General features: G+C 40.3%; 1 protein-coding gene and 1 pseudogene across 1 annotated transcript; one reads left to right on the top strand and one right to left on the bottom strand.

Annotated features, from left to right (window-relative positions):
- Positions 1-8346: 8346 nt before the first annotated feature.
- CFL2 (cofilin 2) lies at positions 8347-11355 on the bottom strand. Its single transcript, XM_059056541.2, has 4 exons — positions 10953-11355; positions 9591-9898; positions 9397-9473; positions 8347-9315 (listed from the first exon to the last, which is right to left on the bottom strand). The coding sequence occupies exons 1-4, from the start codon at positions 10953-10955 to the stop codon at positions 9203-9205; spliced, it is 501 nt and encodes a 166-aa protein (XP_058912524.1). The 5' UTR covers positions 10956-11355; the 3' UTR covers positions 8347-9202.
- Positions 11356-16713: 5358 nt separating this feature from the next.
- On the top strand, positions 16714-18729 carry LOC131752820 (nuclear receptor coactivator 4 pseudogene; annotated as a pseudogene).
- The last annotated feature ends 2799 nt before the right edge of the window (positions 18730-21528 follow it).

The raw sequence follows: 21528 nt of genomic DNA, 5'->3' as shown, positions 1-21528 counted from the left end.
CCAACAGGGAAGCCCGAGTGTAAGGCTTTTCAGAAAGTGAACTTACTTGCCATAAAAGCAACATTAAAAACCAATATGGCTGAGTAATTTTATTACAAGGTGGTAAAAAAAGAGGAATCTCAGATTCTGGACAGTACCTGTGAAAGGAATTAAGACACTATGTTTATATATAACTTTTATTTACTAATAAGGATTAAAAGTCTTCTTTAACAGAAAGTGATCCCTCGGATGACCTGAAAATTCCATTTTCTTTCACCAGCAGAGTGGGCCAGGCTTCCTCTAATGAGCAGATTATGTGATGAAGAACATTGCTAAATTCTTTCTAAAGTTTTTGATCCAGGAATTCAGCCATGGCTTATATGTGGACGGATACGAGTTTTACAATCAAAGCTCAAGCACAGAATAATAGAAAATACAACCATGATTTTTAAAACTATAGGATATTCCATTTCAAAGATGCTATAGCTATGGTAGATTTAAATTTTCCTTATCTATTGAAACCACTGTTGTACGAAAATTACTGCAAATCAGGCTTGTAAATCTAAATTCAAATAGCAGACCTATGACATTTCAGTTATATGATTTATTTCATGCTTTCAAAATGTTACCTTCATTAAAAATGTATTTAATATTTTTTTCTTTCCAAATTACAAATTTCCTGTTAAGTCTTTTCTGAGCCAATCTGATGCTTAAATGATCTCAAATGTCAACGATACTAAAAACACAGCTAACATTTTTCTAAACGACGATTAAAGCCTTGCACCCTCTCATTTAATTATGAAATTAATCAAGTCCTGTCAATTCTCCTACATACCTCTCAAACATACCCACCCCAAATGCACTTGCCACTGCCTCAATCCAGGCCTAATTGCCTCCAATTTCTTCACTCTCCCATACATTCTCAACATGGTCACAAAGTAATCAGATTTGTGTTTCAGAAAGATCACACCACCCTTCTGCTGAAAACCCTGCCCTGGCTCATCACCATGCACAGGTCTCTGTTTGTTAGCTCGGTAACCATGGCCCTCAGTGATCTAGCTCATACCCACCTCTCCTGCACTTCTGTTGTCACAGTGCTTCACACTAAACTAATCAGTTATAAAGAACTATCTGCAGGGCCCTGTACAGCTTTCCTTTCTCCAGGACCATCCTTTCATACTGAGTTCTGGTGAAGTCCATCATCCTTCACAACCCAGCTCAAACATGACTTCTTCTAAAGGCCTTCTTGAAGCCCATCCAACTCCAAAATTAATCACTCCCTCTTCTAAATCTTGTAACATATCATTGTACATACCATGTTGTATTGTAATTGTTTATATGCTGGGCTTTTCTACATTACTGTAAACTTTTTGAGACCATGAAAGGTATTTCATGTTTGTTAAATAGAACTGAATTAGATCTAACGATCTAACTGGGAAACAGAGATGGGATGTTTCCAGAGTGATTCATAGTGGCCAGGATGATCATGTTTCTCCACAGCAAACATAAATCTTACGTTTCTTTAATCACAGGGATTACCAGACCCTCTTGGAATGGCATACAAAACAGAAACTCTTAAATATAGATTATTTCTGGCTTAGTGTAAAATATATACATTACGTTTTATCTTAAATCTTTTGGCAGGGTACATAGTAAAGGATGGTTTACTTACACTGTGCACTAGGAACTGGCATCTATTAAACTTTATCATACACATATCAGCAAAAAGTAGACTCCTAACGATATTGGAAACTATTTTGTAAAATAATTCATTTGGGGAAGAGTAAAAATTATGCAAAGGGTGCCTATTATCACATCCCAATGGAACAAAAGTAGGTGGCATGAGAAATACAGGGACATTTTGTGGCTTCAGATATTTACAGTGGATGGCCCCAAGTCATACAGCAAGTATTCAGGTAGGTGCAATGCATAATTTTCAAGATCTAAATCCACTCCTCTGTACCTAGAGCCATGGCAAATTTCTTTCTGGGGTGAAAAATACTAAGAAATGTACACAAATAATATTTAAGGATAAAACCTCCCCTTTTACCAGCATATACTAATAACTTAAAACTAGTTTTAAATACAGGAATCTCCCAATTAGTCGTAATAATTTTATTTATTATTATTATTTTTAAATTTTATTTATTTTTGGCTGCGTTGGGTCTTTGTTGCTGACCGCGGGTGTTCTCTGGTTGCGGCGAGCAGGGGCTGCTCTTCCTTGTGGTGCACAGGCTTCACATTGAGGTGGCTTCTCTTGTTGCGGAGCATGGGCTCTATGCACGCGGGCTTTGGTAGTTGCAGCATGTGGGCTCAGTAGTTGTGGTTCATAGGTTCTAGAGTGCAGGCTCAATAGTTGTGGCGCACAGGCTTAGTTCCTCTGCCGCATGTGGGATCTTCCCGGGCCGGGGCTCGAACCCGTGTCCCCTGCATTGTCAGGCGGATTCTTAACCACTGTGCCATCAGGGAATCCCAGTCGTAATAATTTAACATAAGAAATTAACTCATGATTAACTTCCTTATTTGTTCTTTTCTGTATTTTGCAAAGGTTCTACACTGAACATGTTATTTTTGAAATACAATTATTTTAAAGAGTTACCCAGAAGAATATCAAACATATTACCTTTGCCCAATTTTTAGGGTTTTCCTGTGAGAATATCATTAGATTTTCTTTGTTTCACCTAAGGCTTAGTTGCAAAAATTCTATTCATTTCTTTTACATATTGCCAAGAGAAAATCTGAGTGAAATAAAATATCTAGCTCAGAGAAGGAAACTTTTCATTACAGTGGCAAGGACACTTCAACTAATCCCAAAACTTTTTTCTATAGCCAGGGCACAAGATATCTAATTCAGTCACCCGGTATTTCTTAAGAACTGCTATACTGTGATAGCCATAAAGCATTTTTTTTTAGCAGGTAGATAAAACAAAACTAAAATAAGGAGTGAAGTATTGCTAAATCAACAAATATAATTCTAATGCAGCAATTATTCAAAGTGTACATATTACTCAATATGGAATAGCATTAAAAATGGTAAATCAACAATTTTATTTTTTTTTTACTTTAAAACTCAGTTGAGCCTTAAAAACAAAATGAAACACACAAACAAAAACCTGGATACATTCTAAAACCTAAATATATTTCAAATTAGGAAAATGGCTAACACCAGTTTTGCTAGCTCCTCATCCCCTTCTCCCTCATGTAAAAGACTTTGAAATGGAAACTATAAAATTTCTACACATTCCTTCATAACACAGTTATCAATAAGCAGTAATGAGTAAAGGGACTATCTTTTTCTATCCTTGACTCACAGCTATTTTACACACAAAAGGTTTAATTAATTTAATCTTCACATACGATTATTTTCTACTTATTTCATAAAGTTTGCATCTCTTTCATATATTATTTCTTGTGTGCTATAGCAGAATTTTATGATCTCTAGAACAAAATACTCTGCTGTCATTTTTACATTTTATAAAACTGTGCCTAATTATGCCAATTTGGGAACTGCCTTTCTTTTTATCTGGTGATTTAGTTTGCAGCTAATAAAAAATAGCCCCATCAGCTCACAGGAACACACCGAAAGCTTTGGGCCACATGCCCAGGAATTTTGTGATTCACTCAGTAACTATCATCTTCCCAAAGGAAATATTTGAAATTCTCCTATTAAACAAGAAAAAATATGCTACTAGAAAATATACTGTTAACATAAGTGCTTTTTCATTTCTATGAGAAAATTATACATTTGAAAAAATCTGTTCCAAATTTTTGTTATGCCAAATAAAATACCAAAATATTGTACATGCATAATCAAATGAGCTGACAGAAAAAAGAAAATGAAAAATATTTATATACCTAGATGAAAAATAATCAAAGCTACTTCCAAGTGAACACGTCTAAGGTACATGTAAGAAAAATCTAATAAACTAAAAAAATGTCAACTGGCGTTTTATATTTTTAAAGATTTATCAAATGTTTGTTCTCAGATCCTACTGTTTCAATACTCTAAAAAAGCTGGATCAAGAATAAACCTTTCTCTTAATAATGGGAACAAATTCTTTTGTGTGCCTTTAATGACACAAGTACAATCAAAAGTAAATATGACTTCTTTTAATATTAATGAAATTTTAGACACCTCACTGGTTTACAGTAATATCTCTTACCTATAGCTCAGCTATTTTACAAACCTTACTGAGAAAAAAAAATAAAACCAAAACTCTGAGTCTATTCAATTCCTTCTACACAATTCTAACAAACGTAGCTTTACAAGTCACATGAGATGAAAAGTAACAATGAGAAGCTGCTATAGGCAAAGCATACTGATAACAGCAAAATGCAGTATCTGAGAATTTACAAGTATGAAAATCAAAAGGAAAGCAAAACAAACAAACAAAAAAGGCATAAAAAGCCAAAATTGACCTTTCTGAGGTTAATTACTTAAGAGCAATCATATACTTCAGCAGACTCTCAAGTTAGTGTGCTAGCACATTGTATAATTGAAATGATGACCTTGAGTCTTCAATACAATTCCTTCTATTTAATTATCACATGTTGATATCAGCCTGCTTTTTGATAGGGAAACTGGTTTGCTTGGGACTGTACCAGCTTAAGCCAAGCATAATTATTATATAATTATCTCCAGGCATAATTATTACTAGCTCTCCTTCTCACTCTCAGAAAGAATGGTTTGGACTGTAAATTTTAGAGTCATCCTACTGAATGCTTACTATGTGCCAAGAGCTATTCCAATGGCTTTCATTTATCCTCACATGGGGTATTAATTATTATCCCCTTTTTTAGATGAACTAAGGCTCTGAGAGGTTAAGTGATTTTCCTAATCACTAAGATCATTCAATTAGGAAGTATTAAAGGCCTATATTTGAACAACCCAGACAGTCTGATACCAAAGTCCTAGTGTTTAACCACCATAAGACACTGTACTATTTCTCTTTAGAAAGATGGGTAGAGGAACAGCAAGAGGGAGATATCCAAGTTTTTGGAAAAGGATTGAGAGGTATCAGCTTTCTAGAAAATGTGTGTATACAATCTGTCCCATAAACGGATTTCACAGTCCCATAAACATACAATACTGAAACATCCCATAAACGTACAATACTGAAACATCTAAGAAAAACTTTGAAGTGTAAAAATATTTCAGATTTTTATGAGCGTGGGCTTTCTTAGAAAACAAAAATTCCAAGACTATTTTTCAAGAATTCTTGAGATGCTACTTTAAACACATACTAAATAATTAGTTATGTCCTGCTCAAAAAGTCAGATTATTCCATCTTTTAAAAAAGAAAATTAGTAACTCATTGTATGTTACTCTATGAAGGCAGAATGAAAAGTCTATTGGACTGCAATCTGTTTTGCTACTCAACAGCTGGGATGTCCCTTAACTTCTCCAAACTTCAGTTTCTTCATGTGCAGCAGAGAAATATGGTTTAGCTTGTTAAGAGGACCTAAGGAGATAAAACGGATTTCAAGTGCCTTGAGAACTATAAAGGTTTACCTAAATTCAGAGTATTAGTTAATTAACTAATATACAGTCATAGATTTTCAACAACGTGGATCATAAATTTATGCCACATATTCCAAAATGATAATATTTATCTCCTCTTTTATTTTTTACTTCAAAATTTGGGGAAAAAAACTATAGCCTTTGACTGGTCACATGTGAAAAAGAAAATTACACTAAAAAGATTAAGAGCAGCCATGAACAACAACTCAGGGGCTACACTTTATACTTCATTCTGTTAAACAGACCCTGTTTACCAGGTAGTCCTTAAACAACCTATGAGATTAAGTAAAATAGTTACAATAATAAAATAAAGAGGTTCAAAGACTTACAATAAATCTTATTGTTAATGTGGTTCTTAACTATATTTACTTAGAGTGAAGTTTAAATAATTACATTTACATAGTATTTTCCTGTCTTCCAAAAAGCATTTCCATATCTGATCCTCAGCAACCAGGTATGGTAGATAGATATCATCATTCTCATATAAAGAAGAAACTGAGGTTCAGAGAGATTAATTTGCACGATTGCTTTCTGACAGGAAACTGAAGTGGAAGGATGACTCCTGATCTACATGGAAAGAAAGCAGTTATTTGGATGCTCTAGAGCAAAAGAAAAGCCTCAGACCTATTTATTGGCTGAGATGAGACACAGAACATTTATAAATTCATGCTGTCTCAAAAGCAATATCCATTGGAGCCTGCCTGCACATCTCTAGTAGCTTTAATGTTCAAAGAAAAATGAATATTCATGTTTGTTTGGGATCTCAAACTATTATTAAATTTGCAAGCAAAAACAGGACCAATGAAGAACTGAACCAGATTATTTTTTCAGAGTGGCAAACCTAATGAAAAGTACCCCAACCCCTCTATGATTTACCATTGCTGAGATGATTCCTTACCAAGGAAACACTTAAAAAATTTTTCTCCCAGAGCTCATTTGTTAGATTCCATAAATTAGCTGTTACAAAGAATCTGTATCAGAGAAATTCAAACCTACTAAGAGGCTTTTCTTCCAACCTACTAAAAAGGCACATTAAATACACAACATTGGCCACATTATTTTAGATAATGATGGAAAACAACAGCTGATAGCCAGTTTGGGACAAATGCCAACTGTTTCCATTTGTCTGAAAATGTCAAAATTAATTGCTACAACACTCAGTTTTCAAAGAATATTGATATCTCTAAATGAGAAAGTATGTCAACCAAAAATCCTAAAAAACAGATTAAAGATAATAGTGCCTTCCTGATCTGCAATATTAGTTAAAAAAAAATCTTAGTGTCCCAAAGTAAACACATCTCAACAGCTTTACATATTTTCATACACTTTATTTTTTAAACACTTATAATTTTGCAAGCTAGCCATAAAATATTGTCCTCAATATTTTACTAATTAGCACCGTATACCTTTTAAAGCTAACTGGAACATTGTTTTATTTAAATGATTGTGAAGTAAAATGATCATTTCAAATACCTGATTAGTCTCAACACATGAACCATTAATTATCATTATTTTTGGCTTTATGCACAAAGATGTATTTCAAAGATGAACTTAATATTAGTATCAGTTCTGTCAATCTAACAAATCAAAGTACCACAGTTGAAAGCAATATTTAACCTCTGAAATTATTATATAATAAAGAGGCATATAATAAAGTTGAGAAATCACTATAAAAACAAAAGATACTGCATAACTTTAAATTTAGAGTCCCTTATTTTTTAGAAGAATGAGGAAAATAATGAAAAATTTCATGGTACAAGTATCGGTTACACATATGGTTTAGTATATATATATCAGTATTCTCATGCTCTGCTTATGAGTTTGGCCTTACCAAAAAGCCATCAAAATGTCCAGGATAATTCACAGGGACAGCTGGAAGCCTGAAATAAAATCGCTCAGTGCAAAAGATCCCAAGCCATTCATATAATTTTAGACAGAAACCTGGACATTTAACTCCTATTTTTGTTTCCATCTGAAAACCCTGTTGAAAATATGGAAAAAAATTTAACTAAACTCAAATTACTTCCACATATTAAAACAAGGGTGATTTTTCATTTCCTGTTTTCTAATAAGAGCATTCTTCAGAGCTACGGGTTTAAGTTCTAAGCTACAATCCACTACTTACTAGCATGCCTGTTTTGCATACCAGTAGAATCAAGTCCAGTTTTGCCATTTGTGGATAACTATGACAAGATACAAAAGCATGTGTTTGCCATAAATAGCTCTGGCTAACAGCAAACTGCTCACACTGAACAGATCAAATTCTCTATAAGGAGAGCTGCCTGGACCACAGCCAAATCCCACTACTAATGTTTAAGACTGCTGTAACAATTTTTTTTCAAATTTGTGAAATATATTAAGAAATAGTAGCTGAAAGTTCCTAAACATGAGAAGTATTATTAAACTTTTGAAGGACATTTTACAATTATTTTCATTATGACCAAATGTGCAATAAGAGCTTCCTGTGCTTCTTCTACTACTAGTCAACTAATTAGAAATGTAAACGTGAATTAAAAAATAACTACCCTAATTTATCCAGAGAACAAATCAGATATTGAAGAGTATTTATGTCAAAGTGCAAAAAAATAATTCCTGATCATCATATTAACACATAAGGAAATAAAGCTTACAACAGTACACCTCTATAACATTAATATTTTGTATTAGTTGGCTTTAGGATAGAATATTTTTTAAACCAAATAAACACAACAAACTGGAAAATATCATGCAAGAATGTTGTACAAAAAAATTATTAAATGACCAGTGCAGAGATTAATAATAGCTGTTTACCCTAGGAGTTGCTTCACATGGTATTTTGCAAAATATCCAAGGAAAACAAGGCAACGTTCTGTAATATGCCACAATTTTTATTGCAACGTGGCCATTTTTGTGAGGGTGGGGTTTGATCTCAAAAACAATGTTCCATTTAAGGCTCTTTTATACAGAAACTGCCATCATGACTGATATTCAAAATATCTTTAGTGTCGCAAGACTTACATGGTAAACATAAAACTCCTACACTTATTCAGTAGTGTACACTCAATGTAAAACAAAAAGGCATTAATAACGCTATTCCTTTTAGGAAGATACGCAGGTTACAGGAATGAACACTGAGGTACTAGGATAAGCTGATGACACAGTTAACTTAATTGGCATTCCTTTTGGGGTGGGGGATTAAACTCATTACAAAAAAAGTGCTTTCAATGCATAGTATTATATCTGTGCTGCCATGTCACAAAAAATAGGCTTGCCAAGGCAGGTGAGGTGTATGAATGCTCAAGCCTCACAGAACTGCAATCAAGTGCAACTATAAATAATACTGAATAAAGTTTACCATCTCACCAGTGGATAATACTTTCAAGGCATTCAATTAGCTTAACCCTTTGTAGTGTTCTAAGCTATTCACATTGACATTCACATTCATTGTAGTGCTTGCTGCAAGGGAGGCATATAACCAGTTGTTTTGGCTAAAATATGATGGGAAGGCATTCCTTGGGTTCTACATAAAAGTAACAGTATTAAACAGTCTAATGGCAATCACTGATAGGCTGCTTACACGAATGATATTTCCTTCATTCATTGTGTTGGAAGGACCCAGTGGGAAGAGGAAGAAAAAAAAAAACCAGAACCTAATACTATTCCAATTGACTGAGCTGGAGAAATGGAAGCTCCTTAAGATCCAGATGGCACTTGACTGTCATTTTATAAGGGTTTTCCTTCAAGTGAAACTACTACGTTGCCTCCCAATTTCTCTCCAAGTGTTGAACGGTCCTTTATATCATCCAAGCCATTTACTTGCCACTCATGTTTAATACCTAAAAAGAAAAAACATTAACCCGTTACTTTATTATAAGTAAGAGGGCAATTCTTCTGCGCAAAATATTCAGTGTTTATACCTGTAAATTTCTTTTTAATGGCATCTTTAGAGCTAGCATAAATCATCTTGCTTTTTAAAGGTGCACTTTCAGGAGCCCTACAGGGGGAAAAAAAATTGTTGAATCCTATTTAGAAGAAAAAGAAAGGCAAAACTGACTATGTTAATAATAATCCTTGCATTTTAAAAGTACTTTTTTCTTTTGTTTTTACACACCAGAATATAAATACTAGGTCTTCTTTCTTAGACTCTTTTGTTTCGTATGTGGCATCGTACAAAGCATATCGGCAATCATTCAGAGGTAGCAACTTCACAAAAGATGTGTAGGGGTCCTCTACAGTATCACCAATGTCACCCACCAAGATCTGCTTTGCTTCCTCTACAATTATTTGTCTTTTGTCATCGCTTAAACAGAAGAGAACTGCTTTCTTTCTTTTTTTGATCTCCTCTTGCGTAGAAGATTTCCTTACTTTCATATCATTAAAAACTTTGATGACTTCATCATTCACTGTAACTCCAGAAGCCTGAAAATAAAGAAAGAACAGTAATTTAGAACAAGTATTTTGGTTTTAGCCAAAATTACTGTTTGCCTAGAGAGGATTCACTTTAGTCTGGATATCAAAAGTTGCATCATACCATGCAAGGAGTCCAATCAGATTTGCCACATTTTAAGTATCAGTATATGATGCACCTAAGGATTCTAACTCATCCTGCCCCATTCATCCTTTTTTAAAAAGGGGTTTGGAGGGTGAAGTAATTGGCAGGTAGAGGGAAAGGGACAAATACAGGCTGTCCCATCCCTGAAATGTTTCCTATTTCACTGGGTGATGTCAGAGCTTCAGGAGCAGCAGCAAAAATACCTTCTGTATTGTGTCAACCCGGCAGGCCTTAAAAAAACACTTTCGGATTTCAGTTAATGCTTCTACTATTTTTTTCTTTAAAGTCATCCTAGCCAGGGCCCTTTCCTCATAAGGAAAGAGAATCAAGTGTGAACTCCAAACCGCCCACGGCTACAACATAATTGCCTCACAGCTCAAATGCAGACGCTTCAAAACTAACGGATCGCGTGTAAAAGCTTTTTACAGCGAGAAACCGTGTTCAAGAGTTTTCCCACCTCCTTAATCTCCCCCTAAGGGTTTTACGACAGGCCCTCAAGACCCCCACCGAAAGCGTCCAGTAAGGGCTTTACAGTACGTACCAATCTGAGAGCGCGCGTGGGAATAAAATTAGCAAGGGGAGGGCAAAGGCGGCGAGCGGGGAGGGGGCAAAGCTCCACGGACCCTCCCGCGCCCCCGGCCGCCGCTCGCCCCACTTAGGCCCCGACCCTCGCCCCGCGCCCGGGCCCTCCCCGCCCCCAGGAATCCGAAGAGAGGCCGGGCCGGGCCTGACGGCGGGAGGACAGGCCGGCCGGTGGAGAGAGAGCAGCGGGGCCGCAGCGCAGAAGTGCCCACCTTGGAGGCCAAAATCAGGTTAAAATGGCGGCCTCAGGCCCAGGGCCCCGCGGTGCCGCGCGGGGGGCTGTGCTCGCCGCGCCCCGGCCCCCCGCCCCCCGCCCCCCGGTCGGCGCGCCCGCCTTACCATAGCGCCCGCGGCTGAGGCTGCGGCGGCGGCTCGGGCTCCGGCTGTGTGGCGCTGTGAAGGGAAGGAGGGGCGGCCGGGAGGCAGCGAGTGCGAGGCACGCCGGGAGTGCGGCCCAAAAGGCGGCGACCGCTCGGGGGGCTGCGGCGAGGGCGGGGCGGTCACGTGGGCACGCCCCGGGCAGGCGCTCCAGCCCGCCGGCCCCCCCGCGTTCTCGGCCTGACTCCGCGCGCGGGCGCGCGCAGCAGCCCCCACGGGTTGTGCGGCCGTGGTCCGAACCCGGGCCCCAACGCGAAGGCCTTCAGCGCCGGGGCACCACCCGTCCCGTCCGCCGGCTCCCACGGCGGGCGTTTCCACACCGCCTCCCGAGGGCCAGGGCGCAGCTCCAGGGGTTGGGTGCGTGTGAGGCGAATGGCGCTCCAAGGTGTCTCTTTTATTCGCTTGTGGTTTCCACTGAAAGGGGCTGGATTCCTACGTTGTGGGTCTTTTTGGAAACCCCCCATCAGAGATGGCGCGAATTATTTAGATCTCCTTCCATCAATTCAACGAGAATAAACACTGGTGGGGGGAGGGGGTTACCCTAGTTGATTGAATTACTCAGCAAAAACAAAATGATAAACAGAGGTGGGAAATCGCTTTCTAAAAGTCTGTGGTTGGAATAATAATAGGGGGAAATCTGGGGTAGTAATATCCCCTGGTAATATCCTTTTATAGATTAGACTTGGTAGGAAATGGATTGCACTCTCTGCTAGTAGTCTTTTCCCCAGGAGGCCCCAGCTATAACAGCTGCCATCAAATAAGTGGACCCAAGAGTAGAGTCCTCCCTCTGGCAACCACAACCTCTTCTAGCAAAACCCATATAACTGAGCCAAGGCTTTTCTCAAACTAAACCTTTTTTACACTTGTTACGAGTATCCATTGCATTTATCATAGAAAAAATTGGCACCGTATACTTTGAGGAAGTTTTTCATGAAGAGTCAATGCTTTGTGAGTGTATAATGAAAATGTTTTAAATGAAACACTTTATGTGGTTATGTTTAATAAAAGGAAGGTTTAATGAAGTATTTCATTCATCAGTGTTTGGGCTAATTTATGCTACCTTTTTTCCTGAACATTTATCATTTCTACCTTTCTTCATTTGTAAAATTGGTAATATGAATTTAAAACTCTGATTAATAGTTGAACTGATTTTGTGAAGAAGACTTGCACTAAAAAAGTAGAATTGTTGAGTGACTAAAACTGTTGGAAACAAAATAGTAAGTGAGTGCAGATAAACCTTAAGGTGAACTAAGCCAGAAGTGCAGTGTAACGGCAAGAACTTTGGGATGGGAGTTGGGAAACGAGTATTAATCTTTTTTTTTTTTTTTTTTTTTTCCGGTACGCGGGCCTCTCATTGTTGTGGCCTCTCCCGTTGCGGAGCACAGGCTCTGGACGCGCAGGCCCACAGCGGCCATGGCTCACGGGCCCAGCCGCTCCGCGGCACGCAGGATCTTTCCCGGACCGGGGCACGAACCCGTGTCCCCTGCATCAGCAGGCGGACTCTCAACCACTGCGTCACCAGGGAAGCCCCAGACCTATTTTTTATGTCCATAGTTTGTGCTTATTTTCTTAATGGGATGATTGACTTAGTTTATTTTTATTTTATTTTTATATATTTATTTATTTTTGGCAGTGTTGGGTCTTCGTTGCTGTGTGTGGGCTTCCTCTAGTTGCAGCGAGCGGCATGTGAGATCATCCTGGACGAGGGCTCGAACCTGTATCCCCTGCATTGGCAGGTGGATTCTTTACCACTGCGCCACCAGGGAAGTCCCTTGACTTAGTTTAGAGGCAAAAATTGAGAAGAAATGTCCAGTGTCTGAGCATGAATCTTAAGCAAGTAGATAATAATACTTTACATTAGGTGGTACATTACAGTTTATGAAACCTTTCCCTTTCTTGATGTCTCTTGAGGCTCCGAGAGGATCATGGAGAATGCATCTCCAGGGCTCCAGACATTTGCTCTGTATGGGTATCAGCAGTTTTCCTTCTTGAACTCTTCCTCTTAGGGTCCCCCTCCCTTCTCAGCCTTGAATTTTGCATCAAAGAGGCTACAGCCCCGGCAGAGACCAGGTCTGGGGACACGGGGAGCTAGATTAGGTGTTAGAACCTTGCCTACCAAAGCTGGGATTCTGAAGATGTTAATCCCCTCCACCACAGCTGTGATATCAACCCTTCTCCAAGCCTCCCTGTCCCTCTCCCCTTCCCCAGAGTTCACACTTCCCATTTACTAGGATTCTTTTCCTGAAGATGTTTTCTTGTCTTTGCACATATTTCACTGCCTTGTAATCACTTGTTTACATGTTCTGCCACCCCAGTAGACTGGAAGCTCCTTCCAGGATCTGAGTCCTACTCATCTTTGGATTTCTGGAATCTGGTACATAGTAGGTGCTCAATAGATGATAAAGTAACAACTTTAAGGTGCTTTAGTGCTATAAAGAGAACAAAAAGGAAGCTCCCGAAGACTGCGAGGCCTTTCTACATGCCCTTGTGAGGCCAGATCTTAGAACGTCAGAGCCAGTAACAACTCTTCACACCCGTTGTTTAAAACCAGAACTTACCGCCACTTGGTAAAGCGACAGCATTACCAAGCATTACTGCATGAATTTTGGCCTCTGTGTGGTGGAGGGATCTGAGCGTCAGACATCATGTGTATCAGTTTCCTGTGGCTGCTGTAACAAATTACCACACATTTAGTGGCTTAAAACAACACAAACTTATTGTCTTACAGTTCTGGAGGTCAGATGTGAGAAATGACTCATGGGGCTAAAAGCAGCACTTCATTGCTTTTGGAGGCTGTAGGAGGAAAATCTGCTTCCTTGCCTTTTCCAGCTTCTAGAGGCTGCCCACATTCCTTGGTTTGTGGCCCCCTGAGAGCACCTCTGCTTCAGTCATCACATCTCTGATTCTCTCTTGCCTTCCTCTTTCACTGCTAAGGACCACTGAGATTACCACTGGGTAATTTAGGATAATCTCACATCTCAAAAATCATTTACTTAACCACATCCACAAAGTCCCTTTTGCTGGACTTCCCTGGTGGCGCAGTGGTTAAGAATCTGCCTGCCAATGCAGGGGACATGGGATTGAGCCCTGGTCCGGGAAAATCCCACATGCCACGGAGCAACTAAGCCCATGTGCCACGACGACTGAGCCTGTGCTTTAGAGCCTGCGAGCCACAACTACTGAGCCCGCGTGCTGCAACTACTGAAGCCCGTGTGCCTAGAGCCCATGCTCCGCAACAAGAGAAGCCACTGCAATGAGAAGCCTGCGCACCGCAACAAAGCGTAGCTCCCGCTCACCGCAACCAGAGAAAACCCGTGCGCAGCAATGAAGACCCAACGCAGCCAAAAATAAATACATAAATAAATTTATTTTTGAAAAAGTCCCTTTTGCTATGTAGGGTAACATATTCACAGGACAGGGACATCTTTTGGGGGGTCATTATTCTGCCTACCATACCACATCTGTTCTCTTTAGCAGTTTCAAGCCCAAGGAAATGATTAACGGGTGAGACAGAAGGACCCTAAACAATCCTGTACGAGAAGGCACACGTCTAAACTCTAATTTTCCATTTGCTGGACCACACATGGTTGACGGCAACAAAAAACCATTAGGAACTAAGTGAGAGTAACCTCAAAGAGGATGGATCAGCTCTGACACAGCCGTGGTGCAATCTCGGGCCGTTTCCATTTAGTTAACTGCTCCACGGCTATTTTCTCAAGTGTAAAATGGAGCTTATGTTACCTCCTCCCTCTCAGGGTTGTGGTGAGGATCAAGAGAGATAATGTACGTAAAGCTCCTTCCAGCACAGGAAAAGGTACCCTGGGGCCATTACCATCAGTGCAGAGTGAAGGGGAGAGCGTGATTTTTCACAGGCAACAGTCATAAAGCAATCCCAAGTCTCACTGGTATTGTTTTGTAAGACTCAGCTAAAGTTTTTGCTCAAGATTTCTTAGAAAATTGGAAAAGTGAATACCCGTAATGCGTATTCTCCCACAAAACAGACTAGATGGAGTTTCTGTGGCATGTAAAATTTCAGAATCATTTTTCAAGTCTTAAGTAAAACAGTGAATCTGGAAGATTATGTAGATAAATTCTGTTCAAGCCCCACTCCCTGTCAAGACACATCATACTCAGCTCCCACAGCCACTTCCCGACAAAGACAAGTGTAAACGTAAAGATGCTCATCACTTCCAAATGTACTTTTCTACCCACATACCTGCTTCATCTGACATCTCTTTCCTAGCCCACGCCTGAGCTAAAAGACAGGTCAGGAGGAAAGTCATGCATTTTTCTAAATCCAAGTCTGAACTTAGAACTAGAAAATAAACATTGTGGGAGATGTGTGTTGGAGTCTGATCTCTATGACTCACTCCCTGATCCACAAAACTCACTTTGTGTCTTCCATGTCTCATCCTTAGTTCTTTCTAATTTAGGAAGATGACCTCACAATAAAGGAACTTAGCAGTCTATGTCAAGGGAAGAGGGGATGAGGTAGAGGGTAGCAGCAGTGAAATGTAGTAAGTAGTAAAATGTAATTCAAAATGGTCTCAAACTCTACATTTATAAATGCTAGTTTCAATTTATTTACTCACAAACACATATATCAGATTCACCTATCAGTTGTTTCTGATATTAATTGAATTTGTGATAAGTAGCAACTGGTTACCTAAATTACACAAACCATACAAAAACAGAATCTGAGAAAAGAAACTTGCTAGTAATTTATTTAAGGTGGAGAGCCTTTGTTTAGCTTACTTTATTGCGAAAGCTGTAGATTTTTATATCCCAGAAAATCATACAGACATGAAAAATGTAACATACTAAAACTGTATGTTAACAGACATGAATAAGAGTAGGCAAGAGATCGAAAACCAAATCAAGAATGAGAAGAGTTTATTCATTTCATTCATTCATTCATTCCTTTATATCATTCATTGAGCATCTCTGCTAGGGTAAAGAATGCAAGGATAAGAATAACACAGTCCCTGCCTTGAAGAAAGTCAGTTCTGTGAGAATACATCAAGGAGGCCAGTATCTATGGGACAATCCCACGCATGCTCCAGTGGGGTATGTACTCCAGTGGGGTATGTACAGGATGCCTTGGGAGCAGCAGGAAGGCCAGCTCAGTTTGAAGTGAGTTGGGTCTTTTTTTTTTTGGCTGCGTTGGGTTTTCGTTGCTGTGCCTGGGCTTTCTCTAGTTGCGGTGAGCGGGGGCTACTCTTAGTGAGTGTGCGGGCTTCTCATTGCTGTGGCTTCTCTTATTGCGGAGCATGAGCTCTAGGCATTCAGGCTTCAGTAGTAGTGGCACGTGGGCTCAGTAGTTGTGGCTCACGGGCTTAGTTGCTCCGCAGCATGTGGGATCTTCCCGGACCAGGGCTCGAACCCGTGTCCCCTGCATTGGCAGGTGGATTCTTAACCACTGCACCACCAGGGAAGTCCCACGAGTTGGGTCTTAAGGGATAAGTGGAAGTTAACTAGGCAGATAGGGACAGGACATTCAAAGCAGAGGGAACCAAATGTACAAAGCCTCAGCAGTACCAGTATAAAGCACAAGAAACCCCAAGTTGCTAGCTACGACTGGAGCCTATGAGCTTGGTAGAGAATGAAGATGGAGTGGTAGGAGGTACCAGTTCTTGTGAGCTTTGTATACAACCGTACAGTCAGAATTGTATTCTGCAGGGCATAAGGGAGACAATAAAGACTTTTCAAAGGTGTTTTTTTAATGCGCGCTCCGGCCCGCCCGTCGGACGCTGCCAGGCTCACGGGCGGGGCGCAGCCTGCGGGTTCGGGGAAACTTTGTCATCCTGGTACCGGAGAAAGTAGCGTCCTGCTTGCTGGGCAGCTTGCAGGGCAGGGACCTGGCCTGCAAGGAGGAACAGGGAGCAGGAGTACCTCACAGGACCAGAGTGGCTGCTCCAGTAATAAAGAACCCCTTTTGAGGTGTTGTGATGCATGGAGGGTCTTGGTGGAGTTCTTGGGCCTGAACAGCAAATGAAAGATAACTTGCGAGAGGTCAAAGCCCAGATTCACAGCTGCATAAGTCATCACCGGGAATGCCTTGGAAGCCATGAGGTGTGGCTGTATGAACAGGTAGATCTCATCTATCAGCTTAAAGAGGAGATGCTTCAGCAGCAGGTCCAACAACTCTACTGGTTACGGGGCCAGTTCAACTGTCTTAATCATCAGATAGAGTGCACCCAAAACAAAGATCTAGCCAATCAAGTCTCCGTGTGCCCAGAGAGACTGGGCAGTTTGACCCTCAAACCTGAAGATTCGATTGTCTTACTCTTTGAAGCCGATAATAACTGTCCTGCACCAGGCAATCACCACGTTTGGGTCTCTCGAGACCATTCAAATTCCTGAGCACCTGATGGCTCATGTTAGCTCATCAAATATTGGGCCCTTCCTGGAGAAAAGAGGCTATATCGCATTGCCAGAGCAGAAGTCAGCATCCAGCACCACAGCGGTCCCTCTCAGCGAATGGCTCCTTGGAAGCAAAACTGCCAGCGGTTGCCAGGCTCCTTACATACTCAGTTCCAATCTGCAGGACTGGGTCACCCAAAAGCAGACCTCGGAGAATAGTCAGACTTCTGCTAGAGCCTGCAATTTCTTCAATAATGTCTTAGGCAACCTAAAGGGCTTGGAAAACTGGCTCCACGAGAGTCAGCAACAAGAAGTTTCTGTTGCTGGTAAACAAGTTACCAAAAGTGTAACAGCTATTCTCCTACCAGTTCTTACTCCAGTGAAATTGAAAAGGTTGGAGATCTAGTGCTTCTTGATCAAGATGAGGTGGAGCATTCTGATTGGCTGGTGACTCCCCAGGAATCCCATAAGCTTGAGAAGCCTGGGAATGGCAGCTGTGAAACCAGTGAGAAGTTTAAGCTCTTGTTCCAGGTGTTCCAGGAGTCCTATGGTGTGAATGATTGGCTCTTCAAGACTGATTCCTGTACCAATTGTCAGGGTAAATAAACAGCCCAAAGGTGTGGAGATTGAGAACCTGGGCAATCTGAAGTGCCTGAATGACCACTTGGAGGCCAAGAAGCCCTTGTCCACTCCCAGCATGATTACTGAGGATTGGCTTGTCCAGAATCATCAAGACCCATGTAAAGTAGAGGAGGTCTGCAAAGCCAAAGAGCCCTGTACAAGCTTTGCAGAGTGCGTGTGTGATGAAAATTTTGAGAAGGAAACTCTGTGTAAATGGCTTCTGAAGAAAGAAGGAAAGGATAAAAATGGTATGCCTGTGGAACCAAAACCTGTGAACCTGAGAAACATAAAGATTCCCTGAATATGTGGCTCTGTCCATCCAGAAGAAACAGAACAAGCTAAGGCACCAAAGGCAATGGCTTCTTCTAGAATTGCTGATTCCTTCCAAGTCGTAAGGAACAGTCCCTTGTCAGAGTGGCTTATTACCCCCTCATGCAAAGAAGGATGTCCCAAGGAAGTGCCTCTTACAGAGGACAGAGCTGGCATACCAAAGCTTACAAGCCACTTGGCCACCTCCTGGCGTCCCTTTAACACAACTGACTGGGTCTTGCCAGGAAAGAAGACGGGAAATCTTAGCTAGTTATCCTCAGGAGAAGACAAGTGGCTACTTCAAAAGAAGGCCAAGGAAGTATTACTTAATTTGCTCCTACAGGAGGAACACAACTTTCCCCCAGACCTTTACGGCCTCCCAGCAGTTTGTGATCTCTTTGCCTGTATGCAGCTTAAAGTTGATAAAGAAAAATGGTTGTATTGAACTCTACAGATGTGAAGGAATGGAGTACTAGAGTCAAGCAAATTTTCTGCAGATTATCACAAATCCATGAGCTGAGTGACTGCGGCTTGCCAAATCATTGCGTTTCTGGGTCTGATGTAGTTCCTTTTCTGCCTAATTTTGAACTAGTGAAGAGACATAATAAGTCATCAAATTATGAGTTACTGTGTAAAAGAAAAAGGCTGTTTGTTGACGCTGAGGTGATTCAGTTTCTTCTTACAGAAGTATTAATTCACCCCTACACTAGAAACACAGCATCGTAGTGGGTAGGTCTTTTTCATAAGCCTCCACGGCGCCTTAGTTTGGGTTGTTGTTAGAAGTACATTAACGCACTGTAGTTTTAAAAATGAGGGCTTCCCTGGTGGCGCAGTGGTTGAGAGTCCGCCTGACAATGCAGGGGACACGGGTTCGTGCCCCGGTCCGGGAAGATCCCACATGCCGCGGAGCGGCTGGGCCCGTGAGCCATGGCCGCTGAGCCTGCGCGTCCGGAGCCTGTGCTCCGCAACGGGAGAGGCCACAACAGTGAGAGGCCCGCGTACCGCAAAAAAAAAAAAAACAAAAAACTAAAGGTGGTGGGTAAAAACTTAAGGAGCTTTTCCATTATCTTAGGTTGTAGGAAACTTTGTAGTTTTTGAGGTTTAACACATTGTGTATCACTCAATTAACATTAATCATTATGCTAATGAGTATGTAAAACACTGTTTTACAGGTGATACATTTTGTGCCTCCCTCCATTAAAAGCATAACAGCCAAAAAAAAAAAACACGTGTTTTTTTAATAGCAGCTATGTTGAGATATTGTTCCCATACCATAAAATTCATCATTTTAAAGTGCACCATTCAATGTTTTTGAGTATATTCACAGTTGGGCAACCATCACCACAATCTAATTTTAGAACATTTTAATCACCCCCCAAAAGGAAACCCCATATCCATTAGCAGTCCCTCCACATTCCCTTCTCCCCTCAGTCCCTGGCCACTAATCTAGACTTTTGTAGATTTTCCTGTTGTGAACATTTCAGATGAATGGAATCATATGTAGTCCTTTGTGGCTGACTTCTTTCACTCAGCATAATGTTTTCAAGGTTCATCCATGTTGTAGTATATGTCAGTAATTCATTCTTTTTTATGGTCAAATATTCTGTTGCATGGATATACCACATTTGCTTTATCCATTCATCAGTTGATGGGCATTTCAGTTGTTTGCACTTTTTGTCTACTGTGAATATTGCTACCATGAACATTTGTGTACAAATTTTTGTGTGAACATATATTTTCATTTCTTTGGGATATACACCTAGGAGTGGAATTACTGGGTCATATGGTAACTTCATTTTTAACCATCTGTCAAACATTTCCAAAGTGGCCACACCATTTTACAATCTCACCCACAATGTACAAGGGTTCCAATTTCTCTATATCCTTACCAACACTTGCGATTGTTTGTCTTTTCTATTTTAGCCATCCCTGTGTGTGTGAAGTGGTATCTTATTGTGGTTTTGACGTGGATTACCCTAATGGTTAATGTTGAGCATCTTTTCATGTGCTTATTGGCCATTTGTACACCTTCTTTGGAGAAATGTCTATTAATATCCTTAGTCCATTTTTTTCATTGTTATTTGTCTTTTTATTGAGTTGTAAGAGATTTTTAAAATATATTCTGGATATGTCCCTTATTAGACATATGATTTGCAGAAACATTCTGTGGATTGTGGGCTGTCTTTTCACTTTCCTAATGGTGTCCTTTTTTAAAATTGAAGTATAGTTGATATAGAATATTATATTTCTTAATGGTGTCCTTTGAAGCTGAAAACTGAAATTTTGATAAAGTCAAGTTTATCTAGTTTTTCTTCTGCTGCTTGTACTTTTGGTGTTGTAAGAAACCATTGCCTAATCTAGGTTTATAAAGTTTACTCCCAAGCTTTTTGTTTTTTGTTTTTTCTAAGAATTTTATAGTTTCAGCTTCACAGATAGGTCTATGATCTATTTTGAGTTAATTTTTTAGTATGTCAATGTAGGGGGTCCAACTTCATTCTTTTGCATGTGGATATCCAGTTGTCTCAGAACCATTTGCTGAAAAAATTATTCTTTCCCTTAAATTTGTTTTTTAAATGCTGTTATAGGTATGCTGGCAATGACATTCTAAAATGCTATTAACTCAGATTTATGATTGCTTGCTGATGAATTAAATTGACAACAAGAAAGGAATTTCTCTTGTATTTCACAAGTAGATTACTTGTGCGCCTGAAAATTAATTTCTCAATAAGCATGTCAGGACTGTAGTTTTGTTTTCTAAGTATTGAGTTTCTACTGTGCGCCAGAAAATGTGCTTGGCGCTGAGTATAAAATGAACAAAACAGACACAGTCCTTGCCTTCATGGATCCTGTAGTCTAGTGAGAAATTAACAGGGGGTCCTGATATAGTTTAGGGATAAAAGAAGACTGAGCAAGGAAGGAGCTTGACCTTTGGGGGAAAATAAAAGGCCACTGGAGCTACAATGTTCCAGACAAGGAGAGAGATACAAGATGAGGCTGAATAAGTGGTCAGGGCCGGTGAATGGAGGACCTGTAAATCATTTCCCAAACCGTCCGTGAAGGCTCCCCGGTGTCCCTGCAAACTCTCATGGGCGCCTAGCTGGCTTTGAATTTTAAGGGAAACATAGCGCCATCTGTCGGACACAAAGGGAACTACTCAGTCGTGCTGGTTTACACTTCAATTTCAGATTCCTCTACGTTCCATCCGAGGGGTTCTCCGCAGTTGGTGTGATAAAAAGCAAGTCCC

This window comes from Kogia breviceps, chromosome 3 (assembly GCF_026419965.1).
Source record: "Kogia breviceps isolate mKogBre1 chromosome 3, mKogBre1 haplotype 1, whole genome shotgun sequence".
In the NCBI taxonomy this organism is placed as follows: Eukaryota; Metazoa; Chordata; class Mammalia; order Artiodactyla; family Physeteridae; genus Kogia; species Kogia breviceps.
This window is presented reverse-complemented; position numbering and strand designations above follow the sequence as displayed.

Excerpts from the sequence above, each read along its gene's own strand:
- CFL2 (XM_059056541.2), bottom strand. Across the intron at positions 9,474-9,590 it reads GACCTAGTATTTATATTCTG|GGCTCCTGAAAGTGCACCTT; the intron begins GTGTGTAAAAAC and ends TTCCCCCTGTAG. Across the intron at positions 9,316-9,396 it reads CATTAAAAAGAAATTTACAG|GTATTAAACATGAGTGGCAA; the intron begins GTATAAACACTG and ends TTTTCTTTTTAG.